This window comes from Opisthocomus hoazin, chromosome 6 (assembly GCF_030867145.1).
Source record: "Opisthocomus hoazin isolate bOpiHoa1 chromosome 6, bOpiHoa1.hap1, whole genome shotgun sequence".
NCBI lineage: Eukaryota > Metazoa > Chordata > Aves > Opisthocomiformes > Opisthocomidae > Opisthocomus > Opisthocomus hoazin.
This window is the reverse complement of record NC_134419.1, coordinates 33,517,270-33,539,917: the sequence shown is the minus strand read 5'-3', so window position 1 is coordinate 33,539,917 and position 22,648 is coordinate 33,517,270. Positions and strand designations below refer to the sequence as shown.

At 58.1% G+C, this 22,648-nt stretch overlaps 1 protein-coding gene across 1 annotated transcript; it reads right to left on the bottom strand.

The window, feature by feature from the left end:
* Window positions 1-528: 528 nt before the first annotated feature.
* Window positions 529-17,933, bottom strand: LOC104334019 (laminin subunit gamma-2). Its single transcript, XM_075422667.1, has 23 exons — window positions 17,852-17,933; window positions 13,582-13,770; window positions 10,991-11,120; window positions 10,038-10,136; window positions 9,685-9,821; window positions 9,168-9,290; window positions 8,848-9,037; window positions 8,410-8,522; window positions 8,106-8,324; window positions 6,949-7,128; window positions 6,203-6,436; window positions 5,825-5,961; window positions 5,341-5,494; window positions 5,008-5,213; window positions 4,650-4,729; window positions 4,039-4,176; window positions 3,167-3,311; window positions 2,751-2,900; window positions 2,288-2,402; window positions 2,001-2,200; window positions 1,229-1,387; window positions 1,040-1,139; window positions 529-843 (listed from the first exon to the last, which is right to left on the bottom strand). The coding sequence occupies exons 1-23, from the start codon at window positions 17,931-17,933 to the stop codon at window positions 593-595; spliced, it is 3,531 nt and encodes a 1,176-aa protein (XP_075278782.1). The 3' UTR covers window positions 529-592.
* Window positions 17,934-22,648: the final 4,715 nt, after the last annotated feature.

Below are 22,648 nucleotides of genomic sequence, written 5' to 3'. Positions count from 1 at the left end.
CCAGCAAGGTGAAGACTGAGCAGACTGGGAGGAGAAAGCCACGTGAAGCATCACCGGTGTCACAGATCAAAACTCATCTCCCCCACTGCCACTTCACTCTGCTTGCTCCCTGCCTCCTGAGCTACTGAAGGTGAGGAAGACCCCGTGGAGAACATGAGGAGGAGCTGGTGGTGGCAGTGTCAGAAGTAAGGACAGAAACTCTAGTCCTTCTGTGTGTCCCAGACCAGAAGAGGGGATCCACTGGGGACAGAGAACCTCTCAGCCATGAACCTCAGGCTCTGAATCATGAAAACTCCCAAGACTGGCACCAAGCAACCCCGCCCTGTGCCTCAGAGAAATGTTGTAGGAATGGGCTGTTCTTCAGCCAGTAGCACCTTCATGCAACCAGGCGTCTTCTTCCTCCTGTGACCAAGGGATGGACCACTTCGAAAAATCAGGGACTCTCCAGGGCCAGCATGACAATGCGAACTTCAGCTGCCACGCTGAACTTGAGGATAGGGATCAGTTCAACACAAACGCAGCCGGTCCTGCTAGGTTTGGGGAGGGCAGCTGGACCAGGCTCTCCTGACTTCACAGCCTGGTTCGAGCTTGATCATGGCAATTCGATGGCTTTTGTGTTGTAACAGCCTGGAGGAAGACTCCTCTGGATATCCTCCAGGTTCTTAATGTCCGCCAGGATCTCGTCAATGCTGTTCTCCAGCGTCCGCACCCGGGCCTTCTGCAGCGCAGCTGTCTGCTCCAGCTCCAACATCTCATCCTTCAGCTGGTTGCTTCTGGTTTTGGCTTTGCTAAAATTCATCTCGAGCTGCTTCAGGCCATCCTCATCCACGGCTCCAGGCTGGTCTGTTGCATAGGAGGAACACAAGGAAGAGGGAACCACAGATGGAGACTGAGGAATAGGTCTTTCTAGACACTTCATCTCCATCTTGCTGCCCAGCCCATTTACAGGCATCATCCCGCTCAACTCCCAGCACTCCTGCCTAGTCCCCAGCAGGGACCTATTGCCATCCATGCCCTACAGCAGTGGCGCAAAACCTACTCATCAGACGCAGCAGGTCTTCCAGGGCGCTCAATGTCTCCTGCACAATCACCCCTGCCCGGCCAGCCTCGGCGTGGACGCTCTGAGCTTCCTGAGCTGTCTGAAGAAGGCAAGGCAACAGCTGTAAGGTGAAAGTCTCGCCCAAACATCAACAGGGAAGGGGGCAAGGCGAGGGAGACAGGGACCTACCTCCTGTATCACAGCAGCATCTGCCTCGACCTCCAAGAGCTTCCTCTCAAACTCGCCATCCACTTCCTTGGCCTCACGCTGCAGTGTGGCCACTGCCTTCTCCAGGGTGAGGACGCCATCGGCTGTCTTGTTGGCTTCCACCTTCAGCCGTGTGATATCCTAGGGAAGGCAAAGGGACTTTCAGAGAGGCAGAGCATGGCTGAAATCAGTCTGGGTGCACAGGGAGCTGGTGGAAACTGGTTCCTTCCACAAGAACAGGAATTATTGCAGGCTTTATTGTGTCCTTCATGTGCTCCCACCAGCTGCTACAGAGTTGTTTCTATGATTACAGCTCAACCCCTCCTGCAGACACCAGAAAATCCCTCAGGAATTACAACATACAATCTGGGAGTCAAACCCACCAACACCAGGCCTGGGAGCTCACAAGCCTGCCAGCAACCAAGACTGTGGAAGTGAAAAATCCCCTTGGTCACCAAAAGGTGGCTACAGAGAGACGCCACAGAGATCCTCATGGGACAAACACGCCTGCAGAGATCCCCTTGCACCCACTCATCTACAGCCAACTCTATTTTTTCTCTGCAGGAACCACTATAGATAAATGTCAGCCAAAAAGTCAATGCATCAGGTCCAAAAGTCAACGCATCAGGTCCAAAAGTCCACGCATCAGGTCCACCATGCAGACCCACTGGAGTTGCCAACCATCTCCCGTTCTTCTGTGGTTTTCTCTCGCAAACCCTTTTCTGCCAGCAATAGCACCAGGGCTTGCCCTCACCTGCTGGATCCCCACGGTGATCTCCTTTGCTTCTCCTGCCATGCTGCTGGCCGCCTTGGATTCGGAAGCGGCGCTGCCCAGGATCGCTTCAGCTCGGTCCGTCTTCTCCCTGGCACTTGCAACCATGCTGCTGATAATCGGTAGCCTCCTCATGGCGTCTTCGGCTTCCCTTCTCTTGTCATCTGCTTGCAGGTTAAACTCTGAAAGAAACACACATGGAAACAAAGCTTCACTACTTCTGTGAGATCCCACCAGGGAGGGGACAGGAAGGGTTTCTAGGATGTTACCCCGGAGGCTTTTCAGGATCTGTTCCACCTCGTAGAAGGTGGCGTTGCCAGCGCTCACAGCTTGCAGGGCTGTGCTCCTGGCGAGGTTGGCTCGGGACAGCAGCTGCGTCAGCGTCTGTGACAGGTCAAAGGGACACAATGGGCAGATGAAGGACACGGTACGGCAGCATTGGACAGTCCCTCAACCAGCTCCAGCCATCATGAGCCATCTCAGCTCTAACGTTTCTAGGAGCAGGACTTCAACCTGCCTCGCGTGGAGGAGGTGTGCTGGTGAGACCCTGCACCAGCAGCTCCGGGCACACTGTGAGGTCTCCCACCGGCCCCAGAAGACCAACCCCAGGTGGCCGTGTTTGAGGAAGGTGGTCAGGCTAGGACAGCACATAGTAATGGTGGTGCCATGGGCATCCCACCAGGGCTCCATCTGCAGATGACTCGAGCTGCAGCCCCCCAGCCAACCTCTTACCGCTCTCTCGCCTTCTCCCCTCCGCAGCAGCTGCTTGATTTCTTCCTCCCAGCGCCCAGTGCGGCTCTGCAGCTGCTGGTACTGTGCCATGTAGGTGTCCACCAGGCTCAGGAGAGCGCTGGCGTCCTGCTTCAGCCGGGCTGCCTCCCCCTGAAACACAGAGATGCGATGATTGCCTGCGGGTCCCAGCATCTCCCCGGTGCTTGCTGGGAACCACAGCAAGCAGCAACGGATGCTTGTCCTTTGCTCCTTGTGCCGTGACCAGCTGTGAGGGCAAAAGGGTGGGAACATGCATATCTCATGGCTCTTCAGTGGGATGGAGCCCTGGGAAGGGCTGAGCTGCTGGCAGGGTGGCAGGGAGGGCGTAGGGGAGAGCAAAAGGGGAGCTCCTGGTCCTGCAGTCACAAAGTACTCACCTCAAAGGACCCGATGTCAGTCTTGGTCAGGCGGGCCAGGGAGCTGAGGAGCACCAGGCTGCCCTGATAAGCCTTGTCTGCCTTGGAGGCCATCCGATCAGCCTCAGCCTTCAGGCCTCCAGCCAGCGACTTCAGCTCCTCATACCTGCACGGATGAGAGGTTGAAGAGCATGGTACCAGCCAAGATGCCAAACCCCACCACAGCATTAATGCTGCCTCCTACACTGACTGGTCCATGCTCTCCAAGGCCCCACACAGATTTATCATGCTGGGAAAGCTAATTGCAAACATCCCCCATGTCCCAGCCCCTCTACCAAGTGGTTCCTTGCTCCTGCTCCAGAAACCAAAGGTGTTTCACACCAGCTGAACCCTCACAGGCTCCGCAGCAGGTCTGCTAACCCCTGCCTTACCACTGGATGGTTCCTCCTGCTCATTCCCATTCAGCTCTGTAATTTCATTCAGGGCCGTTGTTTGCACCCCACCAGTGGTGTGCAAAGTCCTGGCACCATGGTGGGCTCTGGAGATGCACCAGCATGACCAGACAACACAGGGCTAAAGTTGCCGCTGGGCTAAACCCAGCCCAGATTTGCAGCTGGGCACAGAGCCGTCCCCTGGGAGCCCGTTCACACACACACACGGTGTTAAACCCCTTCCCCCAGCCTTGGGCAGGCCCCTGGGAGCATCACGGTCTGTGGAGTGGGAAGAAGATGCTCCACAGAGCTGCCAACTTTCCACCTCCACCGCTCAGACATGCCAGACACCCAACTCCAGGCAAGCTGGGGAGGCAGGGAAGGGGACATGGACACTTGGCCACCCGCCTCCGGCCTCCCACGTCCCCCTGTGCCATGCGGGCGAGTCCTGCCTCCACTTACTTCCTGAGCAGCCCGAGCAGGGAGCCGGAGCCGGTTGCCTCTCCGCCGGTGGCTGCACGCACCAGCTCCAGCGCCTGCTGCGCGTCGTCCCGCGCCGCCTTCGCCGCCTGATCCATGGCGTTGGCTGCTTGCGCGTGGCTGCAAAGCACGGGGACGACTCATGAGGAAGGCTTCCCACCTGAGCTTTCCCCACCAGCTTCCTCCACTGTTATCTTCAGCGATGCTGGATCAGACCCTCCCGGGGAACACGACGCGTTTGAGAAGGGGACTTGCGCCTTGCTTGTCCCTTCTGCATCTCCCAGGGGTGGAGGAGCAGCAGCAGGGAGGCAGATGCTGCCTGTCCCACCTGGGCATACTTGGGCCAAACTCTGACCCCAAAGATACTTTCAAAATACACCCAACACCACCCTCGAAGGCAACCGAGGACGGCTCTGTTGGGCAGCGAAGCCAGCCCAGCAGCTGCATCTTCCCCTGCTCCAGGGCTGGCACAGAGGCTGTGGCAGCTGCAGCCTGGGGGGCAAGGCAAGGACCCCTGAAAAGGACCTTCTGGGTGCCCATCAGGAGCTCGGTCCCCCTCCCCTCTCTCTCAGCTGATGGCGGGAGGCACTCACCTGTTGGCCAGTCTCAGAGCCTCCTGGGCCAGCATCAAGAACTGATTCGAGCCCCCGGGAAGGTTTGAAACGGGAAAGGTCTGAGGAGGGAGGAAGAGAAGCGTGAGTGTTCTTCCCTGCTCTCCATCCAATTCCACAGTGAAAGAGGCAACTGCAGCACCTTCAACCTCCGCAGCCCCCCAGAGACCCCTGCCAGCAGCTCTGCAGGTCCCAGCCTTGTAGAAAGGACCACCAGAACATCTTCTGCACTCAAAAACCAAGCGTAATAACTGGAATGTGTTAAATTATTGCTTTCTCTGTGGATTTTTTTTTCAGCCCTGCGCTAGAGTAGGAATGTGTCTCAGGAGGATGTTCTTACCACCCGACGCAGAGCAGCTCCGCTGCGGTCCAGATCCAGCCTGGCTTTCTCCAGCAGTCGCCGTTTCTCCTGCACCTGCCTCTCGTATTGGTTCCTGAGAGACCTCAGCCTCTCCACTGTTGCCTTGATTTCATCCAAGCGGCTCTGGGAGCTGGACCCTTGCCCCTTCATCCTGGCCACGCGGCTTTCCAGGGACCTGTCAGAGGCTAGTGAGATGGAAAGAGGAAGGATGAAGAGAAACTCATCGCTGAACGAAAAGGGACAGGTAGCAAACCCACCCACTCCCCGATGCAGCACATGCAGCCCCATCTGAGGGCAGTGGGTGGGTGGTACCTTGCAGGCTCAGGGCTTCCCCGAGGATGGTCTGCAGTATCTCTTCGGCCAGCTGCATCCTCCCCTCCAGCTCCTGGCTCTCGGCCCCACCACCGGCTTGCACCTCCGAGAACAGCAGCTCCAGCTCCACCAGCTGCTGCAGGTACAGGTCCACCTGCAACCACAGCACACCGGGCCATCAGCCAGCAGACACCGAACCCACGGTGGAAAGATCAGGCTGGGAACCAGGTCCACAGCCCGGCCAGAGGATGGAGAGCAAAGCAAAGGCTCATTTTCGGATGGGGCATAGTGGGTTATCAGCTCTAGGTCATCATTTTTTTATTGGTTGAATTGGGTACAAACCCAAAGTTCAGGCGCAGCCTGCAAAATCCTGTCTCACTCACACCAGGAGGAGATGCTTGAGGAGGCCTGAAGATGCTTGAGGGTAAGGGTGTCACTGCACCCCTTGCCGCTTAGTGGCCCTGGGGCTGGCACAGATGCTCACCTGGGCTTTCACCTGGCCGTAGCAAGCTGGGCACTCGCTCTCCTCGCAGCTGGGACCCTTGAAGCCAGGCTTGCAGATGCAGCTCCCATCACTCCCACACTTCAGGGGCTCGGCGCCGGCTGAGTCGCAGGCACAGGCTGCAGGTTGGAGCAGCACAGGTTCAAAGGAGCCTGTCCCCACCTCAGGTCTCAGCACATCCTTCCATCCACCCTCTCCTCCTGCTTTCCTCCCACTGTTTAGCCCTGTGCTCCAGTTCCTGCTCTCCGCTCCTGGTTTCCAGCCTTGGCTTTTGCAGCATCCCCCTTCCCATCAAGCCGCTCCACACTCCGGCATGGATTTTCTTACTCGTCCCCATCTGAAGCAGTGCCTGGCTCTCACCTCTGCACTTGTCGGCAGGATCGGGGGCCAGCGGGTTCCCGAAGAAGCCGTCTTTGCAGCGGTCGCAGTAGAAGCCGGCGGTGTTGTAGATGCACTTGAGGCACTCGCCCGTCCGGCGGTCACAGTTCCCAACGGCGTTGGGCTCCACGTTGCCATTGCACCGGCACGGCTGGCAGGGCTGGGAAGCCGCTGGGTCTCCAAAATAGCCATCAGCACAGTACTCACAGTTGGCCCCTGGGAAAGGAGAGACAAGGAGAAGCTCACGCTCTTGCATGAAAGGCAGAGGCTGCCTCGCTCCCTCTGCCCCACGGACATGGGCGTGTTCAGACCCATCAGGGTTGGCAGAACAGCATCTCCACTCTCCTCGCCACCACGGCCATCACACGGTGCTCTGGTTAGGCTCTGGAAAGCTCGGTGCAAAGACTGGCCTTGGTCAAGTAGTTTCCTATTAGTTTTTTTTCTATTTTTCTGTTTCCCTTCCTCCACACCCATCCTTTTTCCATCCATGTTATCTGTTTAGATGAGAACCTTTCCCCAGGCAGGGCAATGCGTGTTTACACAGCGCTTGGGGCTGAAACACCCCATTACAGGCAGGAGCAGCAGCACCGTAGGCAAGCTGGGCTGAGAAGCTGGGATGATCCACCTGGCTCCAAGCATCCTGACCCATGGATGCCCGCATCTCCCCATACAGCGGGTTGAAACTCTAGGGAAAGGCAGAGCAGAAGCGACCTGGACGAGGACATTACCAGCAGCCCCGGGAGGGCAGTGATCACAGACGACCTCCTCGCCACCTGGCACCACCGAGCAGCCTTGGCCGTTGCTGCAGGGGCAAGGCCTGCAGCTCTGCAGCTGCCGGGGATCTCGGTAGAAGCCGAAGGGGCAGCTGACACTATTGCCCACGTTTTCGTCCCCCGAGTAGCATTCGCCTGAAGGAGGAAGGAAAGGGCTTAGGGCAGTTTGCTCTCACCCCTGGTAGGACACCCCCCACCAGTCCACCTCCTGGCCACCCCTCGCTGGTGGCCATGCCACCCACCGCAGCACAAGCACCTATGGTCCAGCACCCTCTACCGAATCCCTTGCGATCCCCATGCCTGCCAATACGCACTCCATTTCTCTGCCCATCCGTCCTTCACCTCACGGGAAGGACCACGTGGGCTCCTGCTATGGGAGCCTGGCGAGACCCCACCGAGGAGCCCATCCCACGGCACAGAGGCTGGCCATCACCAGCCAAAGGTGGCTGGAGTTCATTTTTCACAGCTCCTATAGCTCCCAAGGAGCAACACTTTGCCTTTTGTGCCTCCTGAGCAATGTTCAGGTATTTGGAAGTTCCATTTCAGACTTGGAGAAGTCTGACAATTTTGCATGGCTTTGGATTTACATGGCAACACTGTGGGCTGTTTTAACGAGACAGGTAGTAAAACGTGTTCACAGTGCTGCTATCTACTCACACCACATAGAATCATAGAATGGTTTGGGTTGGAAGGGATCTTTAAAGGTCATCTAGACCAAACCCCCTGCCATGAGCAGGGACATCTTAAACTGGATCAGGTTGCTCAGAGCCCCGCCCAACCTGACAGGTTACTATGCTTACCTTTAAAATGAAAAGTCGTAAGAGAAGTTTTTACTGCTATCCACGGAGTAGGAGATGCTTTTTCTCTCTCCAGTGAGCATCATCTAAACCTGATTTGATCCCAACACAACTTTCCTGTATTTCTGACCGCAGCAACTCTAGGCTCTGGGGAGCTCCGTCCGTGATGTTCCCCACACTCCAGCCCCCCAAGCCAGGGATCTCGCCCCACTCAGTGCCCCCCACCCCCTCCTGTAGCTCAATTCTCAGGATGCAGGCAGCCGCCCTGTGATCCCGTATTCCCTACAAGCACAACGTGGCGACGGCTTCTCTCACCGGTGTCGGGATCACAGATTCCTCCCCCCTGGCAATTGCACGGCACGCAGATGCTGAAGGGCCCCAGCCTGGGGACATCTCTGCGGTAGCCGGGGGCACACCTCTCGCAGAACTGGCCCCGGTACCCCGCCGGGCACTCGCAGCGTTCCACCCAGGGAGCGGGGACTCCGGCCGCGGGCTGCGCCGACACCAGGGTGACGTTGTCGATGTAGCCGGTGCCTGGAGGGAGACGCAGCTGGTCACCCGCGGGGGCCAGCAGCAGAAACAAGGAGAAGCCAACCTTGCAGGCTCTGCCCCCACTTACTGTACTCCCCAAAGGTGGCTCGGATCCAGAGAGCTGTCAGGTTTCCCAGCAGCCTGCGATATTCAAAGTGATTCAGCCTCGGGCTCCACTTGCTGCTCGGTTGCTCGTCCAGTCTGCCCGTGAGAGAGGGGAGAAGTGGAACCGGTTTCAAGAAAACGAGGCAGCCATCACCCATCTCCCTCCTGACCCCAAAGCTCTGGGGGACAACCTTCACCCATGTGCCTGTTCCTGAGCAAGGTACCCAGCCCAACCTCAAGCCAGATCATCTACCACTCCTCTCACAAAGTAACCTCCTCAGCCAGGCAAGAAGCACTTGAGATGCCTCCAGCCCAACCCAAGGAACCATTTGCCACCTCTGAGGGATCACGGCTGAATTCAGGATCTCGCTGAAGCCTTTTTCACTCGCCCTGCCCCTAACACCCCAGCATCCCCCTTTACCTGAACGTGTACGTATGGCTGACGCCGCAGGGCAGGACCTTCCCCTGGGGCAAGAAGGGAGCAGTAATTCTCAGGCCACCTCCTTCCAGGACCACATCGTGCGGAGATGGCTGGCGTCCCCCTCGGTCCAGGCGGTAATCGAAGGAGAGTGTCTGGCTATAGCTTAGCTGCTGGTTCCCAAGGAATTTCGCTGCGAAGGGAAAGAAAGGAGAAAATTGCAGACTTTAAAATCTTGCCTTCTTCCTGAAGCCTGGGTTCATGGGGTCAGACCAAGCAAAGAGGACACTGACACCTCTTCCCCATACCGATCCCACACCTACCAGGTGCCGTGAAGTATATTGGCTCCGATACCCTTGCTGCTATGAAGGCATCCTGATGGCGTGGCGACCAATGGAGCTGTGCTGGGGACCCACTTTCATGGACGCCTTGCCAGCCTTCGGCACCTGGAGCACCAACAAGAAGCAGTCAGCGGGGACAGGGAAGGTGTTTCTCAGACTCCAGCATCTTTCTGGAGCTGTGTCTTATCAAAGCCCTCCAGCTTCCTACTCCTTGACCTCCGAGGGGGCAGGACAGATATCCCTGTGCCAATATGTCTGTAATCAAGCCAGGCTGGGCATGGGGCTTTCCTCACAGGTGGCAGGAAAGACATGATGAAGCAAGCCTACGCTCCCCCCAACCCTTGCACCCTACTTGTGTCTCCGATCAAGCCATCCCACCCATCAAAGCACAGGGACTCGTCCCAGCAGGGCTGCGAACCAGGCGGCTCCTCCAGCCGGTCAAAGAGAAAGGATGGCGAACACCCCCAGGAGCCCCAGGGATGCCCCGTTTGAGCTTCACCTTGCTGGAAGGTGGAGGTGATGTTGTAGACGCTGTGGTTGTCGGCACTGACACACGCAGCCGAGTGCCCGTAGCAAAAGCATGGGGAGCATCCCGCGGGGTTTCTGGCATCCAAGTTATAGAAGTTCCGCTTGCACCTGGGAAAATGCAAGAAGGTGACAACACTCAAGTCCATTTTCTCCTCTTCCTGGCCAACACAACCAGCTCTCTGCGTAACACAGCCATCGCTGCGCTTCGGTGTCACTGCCAGGCTGCGATGGCGAGACGGGCGTGCGGGCACTGCCAGGGATGCAGCTGCCAGGGAGATGAAGGACAAGCCACGCAGCCGTCCGGCGAGCCCTCCTGACACCCACCTCTTGCACCGCTCCCCGGTGGTGCTCGCCTTGCAGACGCAGCGGCCGGAGACGCAGCCCCCCGTGCTGCCAGCCGGGTCGCACTCGCACTGCGGGCTCCTGCAGCGGGGACAGCGGGAACCTCTGCCTGGGTGTCTAGCTCGGCCTGGGAGCTCAGTGCCCCTGGCTGCTAGACAAGACAGCAGAGAAGCCCCCCAGCTACCAGTCCCACGCCAGAAGGGGAAAAAATAATCAGCAGAGCCATCTCTCCGAGCAATCCAGCTGCAGCAGTACAGATGCCAGGCTCATATGGTGCCCAACGCTACCGCCCTAGGACACCCCGGAGCACCAGACCCATGCACAAGAGCGAAGTGAAGCTCTGCTGAGCTTAATAAACTCTGTCTGAGCTTAACAGACCCTGGCTGAGCTCCACCAGGCAGCAACGCCCCGGGGAGGCTCGGGCGGGAGGCCAGGCACAGCAGCACCCTTTGCCTGCCAGGATGCTCGGAGGAGCAGCGGCGGGGTGAAGCGAGGAAGAAGAGGACAGAGCGGTGAGGAAGCCGAACCAGAAACACTTTGAAAGGTGTTTAAGCACAGCTTCATGCAAAGGAAGGGGTTGATTTTTTTCTTTGCATGGGGGCAGTCCTTGCGAGCAGCACCGACACCAGGCAGATCCACGCGTGGGCAGGTTTGGTTTTACATCGGCTGGCCTTGCTGCTGCCTGGTTGGCGTTATCTGGACAATAAAGCAGCCGCCTCCGAGTGTAGTTAAGCTCAGATTTTGATGCTGTTGTGTGATAGGGAGCTCTCCCAGCAAAGTTAGCTTAAGGCTGTCGGTGTGCTGCCACGGAACAAACCGCCTCTGCCCTTGCATGGGGTGTTTTCAGCCAGCACGGGCTTTTTACAGCAGCTGGGAGAGCTCTGGAGGCTGGGTCTCCAGCTGTCCCCATGCCACCGATGGTCACCAGCACTTACCGCCTGCTCCTCCAGCACCCGGCCTCGGAGAGGGACTCGAAGCCCGGCTGGCACCGGTCGCACTTCTCGCCCATCACGCCGGGTCTGCAGCTGCACCGGCCGTCGCTGTCGCACTGCGTGCTGAGGGAGCCTGCGGAAAGGGGAAGGAGAGGTTCGGACGGGCCCGTCCCCACGCCCTTCCGGCGATGCTGCTGGCAAGACTGGGAGCAAAGCACCATGCCGTCGTTGCAGCAGCAACCCGACCTCAGAGACAGGTCCTCCCTTGAGGTCCCAGCACAGGGCTGAGGCACCAGGTCTGACTGTGAAAGCTGCTCCAGCCTCCCCGACCAATGCAGGAGACTTGGAGGAGATAAATCCCAGCAGGCGTTCACCGCGTGCCCGGGACAAGGATCTTCTCCTGTACTATAAAGGTCATGGACTCCAGGGCACACAAACCAAGCGGAGAATTAGTCCTTCTTTGCCAGACCCTCTGCCAGTAGCCACCTGCGCAACTTGATTTTGGTGCCACTACAAGGAGCTTATGGGGCTGAGGGCCGTGGTAGGCTTTTTAATTTCTGACCTACGGCTGTGCACATGCAGAAGCCGAGGGGAGAGGATGCCAGAGCCACAGGCAGTGGTCCTGCCGCTGGGCACTCCCTGTGCGCCAGCATGGGGGGCACCCGTGGGGATATTTGCCCCACCATCACCTCGCAGCCCACTGCTCTGTCCTGCTGCCACTCGTTTTTTATGTTCAGGTGGTGCTTCTCGTGATCTTCCTGAATTGACAGAGAGCAACAGGCATTTCAGCATCTACAGCACCTCAGTGCAAGGCATACGCGCTACCTACTTGCAGAGCAAGCCAAAAGCTGATGAGGATGAAGGAGCCATCACTTCCACTGCGTAACCACCACAAGACCCGCAGAAAACACCCCAGAGTTAGAAATCCCATCTGGCAGCCCCACAACCTGCAAAAAGCCGCCGAAGGAGCTGGAGAGGCGGAAGCTTCCTCTCTGTCCTCAAGGTCCGCAGCACTTCGCACCACCTCCCCTCCCAAGGTGCAACGCCGTGAACTCAGGTACCATCCTTTCGCTTTTACGATGCAATTAAAAGCCTTTGTGGAGCCCGCCAAACATTGCGACACCCAGGAAGCATCCAGCCTGACTCACAAAGCTGGCAAAAGCCGCTGCGCCCAGCGCCGGGGTTTGGCCGCTGTCCTTGAGATAAATATGGCAGCCGGGAGCGGCGAGCGGCTGCCCGCAGGGCAGCTCCTGGCCGGCATTCAGCGGGTTCATGGCCGCCCACCACATTCAGGGCAGGGTCCCTCTTGATAAGGCAGAGATTGTTGACGGAGATGCTGGAGGGATGGGATGCCATCTAGAGGGACCTTGACAGGCTGGAGGAGTGGGCCCGTGTGAACCTCCTGAAGTTCAACAAGGCCAAATGCAAGGTTCTGCACATGGGTCGGGGCAACCCCAAGCACAAATACAGGCTGAGCAGAGAACGGGTTGAGAGCAGCCCCGAGGAGAAGTCATTGGTGGTGCTGATGGATGAGAAGCTGGACATGAGCCGACAGTATGCACTGGCAGCCCAGCAGGCCAACCATCACCTGGGCTGCATCGCCAGCAGCGTGGGCACAGGGTGAGGGAGGGGATTCTGCCCCTCTGCCCCGCTCCGGTGAGAACCCCCCCCGGGAGTGCTGCATCCAGCTCTGGAGCCCTCAGCACAGGACCGAGCTGGAGCTGTGGGAGCGGGGCCAGAGGAGGCCCCAGCAATGATCCGAGGGCTGGAACCCCTCTGCTGGGAGGACAGGCTGGGAGAGCTGGGGCTGCTAAGCCTGGAGAGGAGAAGGCTCTGGGGAGACCTTGTTGAAGCATTTCAATATATAAAGTGGGCTCAATACATAAAGGCAAGCTTTGCCAAGGCTTTTAATTACACCATAAAATTGAAAGGAGAATTCCTGCGTTCACAGCGTTGTGCCTAGGGAGGGGAGGTGGAGCAAAGACAGAGAGGCTTTTCACCAGGACCTGTAGCGACAGAACAAGGGGCAAAGGTTTTAAACTGAAAGAGAGGAGGTTTAGACAGGATGTAAGGAAGAAATATTTTATAATGAGGTTGGTGGGACGCTGGCCCAGAGCAGCTGTGTCTGCCCCCTCCCTGGCAGGGTTCAAGACCAGGTTGGACAGGGCTTTGAGCACCCTGGGCTGGTGGAAGGGGTCCCTGCCCACGGCACAGGGTTGATCTGGATGATCTTTGAAGGTCCCTCCCAACCCAGACCACTCTGTGAGTCTGTGCTTGTTCCAGGGGGAGGTGGGTTCTGAAGTCTGGCTGCAGCCTGGAGCTGCTGAGGGGTTTGAAACTCCCAGCACCAAGCGGTGAAGCACCCAGGAGAAGGAGAGGAGCTCCTACGACTTATGGCGCAGCAACACCGCGCTGGGTGCTGGCACCTCGCCACCTCATCGCACCCGGAGCCACACTGTCCCCGCTCGCCCCTCCTGCTATGCCCTGCCCCGGCGCACAGGGATGCAGGGCCGAGGGATGTGCTGGGCAGCAGGAGCTCCAAGCCCCCCAGCACCCCCTCCCCAAGCCCGTCCCTCGCGGCGGGGGTCACCTACCCCGGGGGTGGCAGCGGCAGGGCAGGCAGCAGCCCTCGTCCCGCTGTCGGAAGAAGCCCTCCTTGCAGTGCTCGCAGCGGGGGCCCTCCGTGTTGCCCAGGCAGCCGAGGCAGCGGTACCCGTTCCCTGTCTCCCTCAGGAGGTCCCAGTCGAAGACGCACTGCCTGGACATCCCGTTGCAGTCACAGACTGGGGAGAGGAGAGAGACATCTCAAGCAGTGCTCAGAGCTGAGGGTACCAGCTACAAAGCCAGAAGCCCACCCTGATACCCAAGGAAGCAGCCCAGGCGATGAAAACCTGCCCTTCTTGCTCTGCTAGTAATGAGACCCGTCCCCACATCTCTGCATGTGTCCCCACACGTTCCCGTGTCCATCAGTCAATCCCTGTGCCCACACCATGCTCCCCATCCCCATGCTTTGGAGCAATGCCCAGTTTCACTGCTGACACAGCTCAGGATGGACAAACGCCCCGAGCCAAGCAGCCGCGCTCCATGGGGCCAGGGATGTTCTCCATCCTTTCAGAGAACTTCCAACACAACGAGGTCTTCGAGTAAGAAGATGGTAAAAAATGCCCAAACAACCAAACCTTGGCCTGGAAAAAGCATGGGGAATCTTACCAGTGACTTCAGGGCAAAGGGAAGGATACCTGAGGCTACGTTTTCCTTCACCCAGCCTCTGACCAGGAGTGAGGCCAGAAGGAGAAGCTCAACCAGCTTCTACCAGGTCCCTCCATGCAGCTCTGCAGCGCAAGTGTCCTCCCCGCCGAGCGCAGGGGTGATGAGCAGTGGTTTGTGATCAGAGGAGCTTGGCGGAGGCGTGCCAGCCAAGAGGTAGATGAAAAAATAAAAGGTCCTGGCAGGATTACCCAGGTCATCTCACCCCACCCTCCCCAGGAAGAAAAAGCTGCAGGTGCCAACATCGCTGCATGACAGATGCCAGGGAGGACAGGCACGAGACTTTGCACCCCACTAGAGTCAGGACAGATGGGACCTCTGGAGGGCAGATGGGCAGATGTCTCAGCAGACATGCCTGCTCCAGCACTCTGCTTCATTGCCTTGCCCAGGTCTGCTCTCGAAGCCACCTCTCGCCTGCTTGCCAAGCCCTCAGCAGCCACTACTAGAGTGTTTAAGCCTGAGGACCTTCACTTCAGATGAGTTCCTCAGAGCCACCAAGAAGAGCAGACACGGTTGAGAGCGTGGTTGGCAAAGACAGGCAGGAGAAAGAAACACCCTGAGGGAACAAGCAGGGTCTGCGGGGGTGCCGAGCCTGCTGATGAACTCCTTCAGACCACCCCGACGCTGCCAAGGGATCCTCAGCCTGTCTCCGAGAAACTCTGCTCGCTGCCGACCTCCTTGGGACACGAAGGGTGGTCCCCAGCTGCCCACCCCCAGCTCGGGTCACCTCTGACAGCACGGGGAGGTGGAGGAAATCCAAGGATACACAGAAACCTGCAGCATGTGTGCAGGCAGCGGGTTGCACTTGATACATGTGGAGGGTCCTCCTTCCTAGGAGCTTCTGGCACAGCTTAGCCCGAGGATACAAAGTCCCCGTCCTCTGCATTCGTGATTCCCGGGGACAGGCGAAGCCCGAGCACGCAAGGCCCAGCGGTCCCACCCTCGCACACACCCATCGGCACCCGCATACCAGACGCAGGCGCTCAGCAAGCGGCAGCCGAGCCCGCTGCCGAAGAAGGAGATGACCTCATGCGCCAGCAAACAGAGAGAGAGATTTTTTCCAGCTCCGGTAAATGCAGTTCTTCCCCTGCAGCCTGGCTGCCAGGAGACCAAGACCTGGCTGCAGAAGGTCCTCTGCCACCCCAGCCTGCTGGGAGGGGACCTGCGGGTGCAGAAGCCCTGCCTCTTAGGATATGAGAAAGCATCTGGAGCCTCTGTGGACATCCCCAGTGACCAAAGGGCAGAGACAATGTCCCCTTCCACCCCAAAGCTGGAATATCTCGAGTTGGAAGGCACCCATACGGATCAGTGAGTTAAACTCCACCCACGCATCACCCTACGTCTACGTGATGTGGAGGATTTTCTGGGTTCCTAAATCACAGGCATGTGATCCCCCCAGGGAACGAAAACCTTCTTTCAGGTCTTGCTCTCAGGATGCAGTACATGAAGAGCCAGCTCTCCAGCCTTGGCGCGGACTCCCCTCTCGCTAACCCGAAACCGTTGAAGATGCTGCTGCAGGTTGGTGCCACCACCTCACCGGTGTAGCCGTTGCTGGTCTTCTCCTGGAGAGAGCTCAGGCAGGTTAACCTTTACCAAGAGGGAGGGACTGGAGCTGCTAATGAGATGGAGCACGCGGCAGCTGCTGGAAGACGAGGACCAACTGAGGACAGGATCATTTTTGCATCCAGGCACCCTGAGGCTCTGCCCTGAGATCATCCAGTTCTCCGACAGCTGTGGAGAAGAACAGGCTCCGCAGAGGAGGAGCTTTGCAGCTGGATTTCCTCCACACTACGTCAGGGTGAAGGAGGTCCGTGGCACACATCCAGCAGGACACCATTCCCCCAGCTCCCGCCCAGCAGAATAAAGTGTGAAAAATGCTGGCTTGCTGTGCTGAGACAAATCCCCGCTTCAGAGAGGTTTGGAGAAGGAGACAGGCAGCTTCAGACCTCTTAAACTGTCTTCTTCAATTCAAAAAACCGAAAAACACTGCTGGCCCTGGGTCTGCGAGGAGCAGATCTGACAGCCCTGGACGCACAAGCCGGTCTGCAAAGATTGCCCCTTCCACCAAGGGATGAACAGAGCTTTGCATGCAGCGAAGCCTCCACAGCAACACAAGCCATTCCCTGCTCCGTGCCTGTGGGACGGTGGCCCAGAAGGCTGTCCCATCTCCTGCCCCAGGTCCTGGCTTTCCCACAGCTTTCTCGCTGCGTCTCCCGGGGCTCCACCAGCGTCGGCAGGGAGACACCACACCCCAGGAGCCAAAAGCTGCCGTTTGGTGTCTTCTTCTTTCCAAGATGCCAAGTTAGACACCTCATGGGCACGGTGGAGCTCCAATCTCCAGAGCCCAGCTCTTCCCTGAAGCCTGGGAGATCCCTTCAGCCACCACATGCAGGTGTTCACCACCGAGGCACAGGCACGCTTGCTCGGGCAAGGCTCTGCATGGTGCGGGCGCCCCGACCTCTGCCGCTCCACCAGATCACACGTGAGCCCAGCTTGACTCGAGCGGTTCCTTTGTGAGCAAAGCGGGATTACACGTGCTAATTACAAGCAGGCATCCAGTGCTGGGGACTGGAGGAGCAACAGCACGATGGACTGGTTTATGCCACCGAACCAACTCAGAAAGTCTGCTGCAGCATAAAAGCGCGGCCGGTTGCCGACTGTCACTTTAATAGACGTGCAGAAATAGGTTCCAGAGCGTGTGGGAAAGCCGCAGCTACCGACACGCTGCCAGGAAGGGGGGTGGGGGGTCAACATCGACATTTGTCCATCACTTTTTCCCCCTATCATGTTGCAGTACACTAAAAGGAAAACTCCAGCCCAGCCAGCATATTTCAGAACACCAAAAAGAAATTGAAATTATTCAGTATTTACAAAATACACGTAAAGACCCGATTTTGGCCAAACATACCCACCTCCAGGCTATCAGCCAATACAACTGGAACCCTGACGCTGAATTACCGTTGGGCTGAGTGCGCTGAACCGTCCCTGCCGTGCACCCTCTGCTACCACCGTGGATGTGGGAGGATCCTCTGGGTTTTTCAAGCTTTCCATCGCTCTGTGCCCCAAGGGAGACTCGGTGCCCCCCACCCGGTGCGGCGGGGCCGTGGGCACCTCTCGTAACCCCCATGGACTTGCACAAAATACAAACACTGCGCCTGCGGCTACAGCAGGCTGGATCCTGGGTGCTTCCCACTCTTCCCGGTGCTCAGGGGATGTTTTGGTTACGGCGGCGGTGGGCAGATCAGCCGCCCACGCCCTGGGCGATGCTCCTGCTCATGCCCAAATCCCACCCAAGCAGCGAGGCTTTATAGAGAAAGCAATAAGGTAATCGAAGATAAATAAGTTATTGAAAGCGGATCTCAGTTAAAAAGAAGCAAAGTCTAAATGTTCATGGGATATTTAACCCCAGAGAAAATGTAAGGGCAAGCACCTACAGGTCCAATGTTAATCCCAAAGGTGGGAGGGGAGCTGCCGCGGCACCCACCAGCCCCCGGTTACTGGCATTCTCCGGCACCGGGGCAGGGCTGCGAGCAAAGTCGCTGGCAGGGCTGCACGTCAGCGTGAAAGCAGGAACAGCCGACCTTCGCGAAGCCTCACCTTCTCTGCCGCCGGAGCTCGGGTCCGCGGGCAGGAGAGACGCTGCGAGGCAGCCCAGGGCCAGCAGCCAGCACCCAGCCATTCCTCGCGCCGGAGGCAGGCGACGGGTGAGCTGGCGACTGGCTGGTTCTGGGTTTTTTTGGGGTGGTTTTTATCGCCTGCCCCACCTGAGTCACTCCCAGCAGGAAGAGCGCGTGTGCCGTGGGCTGACTCACCCCGCGCACGGAGAGCCCAGCCCAGGGAGCACAGGCAGGTGCCTGCCCCGCGCTGTGGAGAGAGGCATCGGCGGGGCCCAGCGCCCCAAGGACCTCCCGCCTGCACCCTCCGAGGGGTGTTCGCTTGTGGGGTGAAAATAAAATGTAGCTGCGGCCCCTGCGGATGCCCGTCCTGCCTGTCCCATTCGCCCAGCTCCGTCCCACCGGCCGCCGGCACTGGAGCTGGCTGGGGAGAGCAGGGCTGCCCGGGCACGCGGGCGGCTGGCCGGGAGCAAAATGAAATGCGATGAGCTCACGGGAAGCCCGGGGAGGTGGACGGGGTCGGCCTGCTCACCAGCCAGGTCCAGCCAACCGACCCACAAGAGCAGGGCTCAGAAGCAGCCCAGAGAGGTGGCCGGCGGGACTCACAGCCAAGGGCTGCTGGGGATGGAGAAGACCCGGAGGGCAGCTTGGATGTGTGCTCAGAAAGTAGATCTATCGGGATTTACTAGACAAGCATCAGGTTCAGGAAATCCACAGACCTAGAAGTGGGGTGGAGGCCAGGAATCATCACATGCATTTGTCTGGTTTTGTTCCCGAGATAGAAAATGAGGTTAGATGGGTCCTTGGCCTGAGCTAGTGCAACCGCTTTTACATCATCACCGAATGGTTTGGGTGGGAAGGGACATTTCAAGGCCGTCTGGTTCCACCCCCTGCCATGGGCAGGGACATCTTCACCTGGATCAGGTTGCTCAGAGCCCCGTCCAGCCTGGCCTGGAATGTTTCCAGGGAGCGGCATCGACCACCTCTCTGGGCAACCTGGGCCAGCATCACCACCCTCAGAGTAAAGATTTTCTTCCTTCTATCCAGTCTAAATCTCCCCTCTTTGAGCCTAAAGCCATCACCCCTTGTCCTGTCACTCCATGCCCCTGTCAGAAGCCCCTCTCCAGCTCTCTCACAGCCCCTGGCAGCTGCTCTGAGGTCTCCCCGCAGCCTTCTCTTCCCCAGGCTGAGCAGCCCCAGCTCTCCCAGCCTTCCCTCCCCACAGAGGGGTTCCAGCCCTCGGATCATTGCTGGGGCCTCCTCTGGCCCCGCTCCCACAGCTCCAGGTCTGTCCCGTGCTGAGGGCTCCAGCGCTGGATGCAGGACTCCCGGGAGGCCTCAGCAGAGCGAGGCAGTGGAGACAGAGAGGGGAAAAGGCTTGCCTGAGGTCGCTGATGGAGCTGGGATGAGGATACCAGGCTCCATTGGTGTCACAGGTAGTCAATGGGACACACGAAGACATGAAGGCCAATTCCATCTTGCTCTTCACCTATGCCTTGGAGGAGGACGTGACCACTTCTACAGGGGAAGAGAGAATCTGGAGACAGGGGTCCTCCTGGTCCTGCAAATGTCAGGCTAAGTGAGATGCTGGCACATCCAGCCAACCAGCAGTATCAACCCACCTGAAGAACCCAGGGAAGGATGGGCTCTTGTGCTGTGTCACAGCATCTCCCCTACTTACTGTCATGGGACAACAGCTGTCACAAGTGACCGCGGGTGGTCCATGAGCACCTTTAGATGGAATGAAGACACCTAACAAATTTGCCCCCAGCCTGACACAAGTTACCTTTCAGGTCATTCACTGCATTGGAGATTGAAACAACCCAACAGTGCTGATGTGCTGCTCATTTCAGAGCTAACGAGCCCAGAGTGATTAACATTTAGATCCTCATCTGAGCCTCTCAGACAGCCCAGCAGCCTCCAGACACTGGTGCACCTGGAGCTGACTCAGAGGGCTTCCCTCCACAGCTCCTGGTGATCTCACGGGCGCAACCAGCCCAAATTCGCCACACCTTTGCACCTCCCCTTGCCAAGCTCATCTGCCTCCGCCAACTGAGTCAGCTCTCCGCTATACACAGCCTGGTTCCTTTTAGCCTCACACGCTGGGACTTAACACAGCTCACAGCATTGAACCCAGCTTCACGAACGCGCTGGTGGCATCTTGGGTTTTGGCATCCAAGGTTGTCGTGTCTGACTTTTCTTTATTATCCTTATTTTTTTAAGAAGCGAAACAAAACCACTTATGGTGTTTCCAGCTCTTTGGCAGTTCTTAGGGCCTACTTATCCCTCTAACAAAACACGCTCAATCCCTTCTGCTCCAAAGTACACCACGTGCCCCCAGCACCTCTGCTGTGTCCTTCCCACCCGCAGACACCCCTCTGCTCAGGAAACTCCTTTCCTCCAGCAGCATTGTCAGTACAGCGGTTCCTGGACCCTGCCCAGTCCGAGTCCATGGCTGGTTTCTCGCTTGGAGGACCAGCCCTGGCCATCAGGAAGCTTCTCCCTTATCTGGCCCCTCCGCCTTACCCCTTCTGTCTCACCGCTGTTGCCCCGCCTCTTACTTCATGCCTACAAGCAAGGCGCTGACTCGGCTCTCTCCAGTCATTTCTGCATATTTACTTAGGTTACTCTCACCTCGTCATCCTCCATGATGCTTCAAGATCACCTCTGAAAACCACATGAATGCATGCACGGCGCTACCCAAAAATGTATTTTCTGGGGCCCTGATTTTCTAAATGCACCAGATCTGGAGAAAACTGATGCACACCACCCTCCCCAGAGCAAATGTTGCCCATCACAACCCATTGCTACAGCAGCACCACTTAGATAAGGTCTCACAGAAACACGGTTACCAGAAACGTTACCCTTCAGCGTGAGCGGAATTGTAAGCGATGGTAGGCGTGAAGAACAGCGGCACTCATCAGACATCGCAACAAACCAGCATTTCTTCACTGGAGAACCCGGGTCTTTTAACCTGCAATGTAAGAAGTGTCCTTCTGAAGATGTCCTTCCTCATAGCGGGGCTACGAAAGCTGCGACAGCAGGGAGACCACTGCAGCGGCTGGCAAGTTCATCAGTCCTGGAGGACATGGCCATGGCAGAACTAACCACTCCAAAGATAGTCTGGATCCACATAATAATCTGAATTTTATGCCAGTGGCACGTGGCGGAGGTGTGAAAGCCCCGAAGCAATGGTTTTCTTGATGTAACCAAGGGAGAGAACCCATTTTGGTGGCTCATGACAGACAAACGACACCAGCACGTTGTACGTGTCCGTGCAGCCCAGCTCATCCCTGGCAGCCCCCAGCCTCCCTCCGCAAGGGACCTTCTGAGCTGCGACGTCCTCCTGCAGCTCCGGTCCCAGCTGCCTCTGTGGGTGGCCTCGCTTCTCCTTCGGGGTTTGTCGAGAAGCGGCTTGTCTCGAGCTGCTTTCTGTCTGCTCACCCACTGCCACCACGCGCATGCTCGCCGCCGGCCTGAGGAGTTCCTTAGCAGACCTTTATCCTGCCACCCGGGATGTCCTCGGCATGGAAAATCCAGGATCCTGCTGTGCTGGTACTACCAAGCAGGCAGCATAGCAATGGAGCCGGGACTTCGGTCTCTGCTCTGCCAGATGGGTGCCCTGGGCTTCTCCAGGCCAGCACGGTGAGCCGCCTGCCCCGGGCCAACGCGGAGGTGGTTCCCTGACACAGCGCTATTCCCAGACAGGGAATCTGTTTTATAACCCAGGTGTGGGTGATATTATGGGTTGATCCTTAAAAAAATTGTTAAAAATATGTATTATCTCCTCCTTGCTCAGGAATACGTGGGCTTCCTTCGGGAGACGTGGCCTTCCAGCACGCTTTGGTTTCCCGGCTGGTTTTGGTGGTTGTAGGGCAGCTCGGGACAGCCCAAACCCCTCCTGCCAGCCACAGCCACCCGACACGGAGCAGCCCGCCCGGGCAGGGTGTCCGCCGGGACGGGCAGGGGCAGGCAGCAGGACACCGTGGTCACGGCAGCACAGCCATGGCCGGGTCACGGTGGCGACGGTGAGCAAGCAGGGCAGGGCGACGGCACAGCAAGGAAGTGCCGTCATGTCTGGCCTCGCCTGTGCCCTGCCCACAGCAGTGAGGGGGTGAGACAGACAGACAGACAGAAAGGAGGGAAGCGAGCAGTGCCATCCCATCACGTTCCCTTCTCAGCCTCTGTGCCCCAGCAGTGGTGGCTGCCGGGCTTCACTGGGGACCTCGGTGGGATCCTCTTCTGCACAGCGTTCCTGATGCTTCTCGGATGGGAGCACACGGAAGGTGTCGGGCCAGCAGCTAACGAGGAAGATTAACAAACCAAAATGTGGTCCAAGATGCCACTGCTGTAGATGGGAGCAGAGGACATCGCCAGCTAGGCATGACAGCCAGATGGCCTTTCCCCCTTCCTCGGATCCAGCCAGAGCTGCCTCCTCCAGGCAGCTGCTCCCAGCACTCACCAACTCCTGGAGGTACCTCGTCCTCCCCAGCAGCGAGAAAGAACCTGGCTGAGCAGCCCCAGAAGGACAGGTCCTCTGACCTTCAGCCCCCCCAAGCAGGATACAAAGCCCCAAGCCCCCTCCTCAAGCAGCTCTCCCCAACTCTGCTGGGAGAAGCACCCCAAGGGGTTGCAACTTGCTGCAAAGACCCCGGCCGATGACCGGTGCCGCTCTGCCTGAGTCCCTCCGCAGAATCACAGAATCCAAGCATGGCAGGGGTTGGCAGAGACCTCTGTGGGTCACCCAATCCAACCCCCTGCTGAAGCAGGGTCACCCACA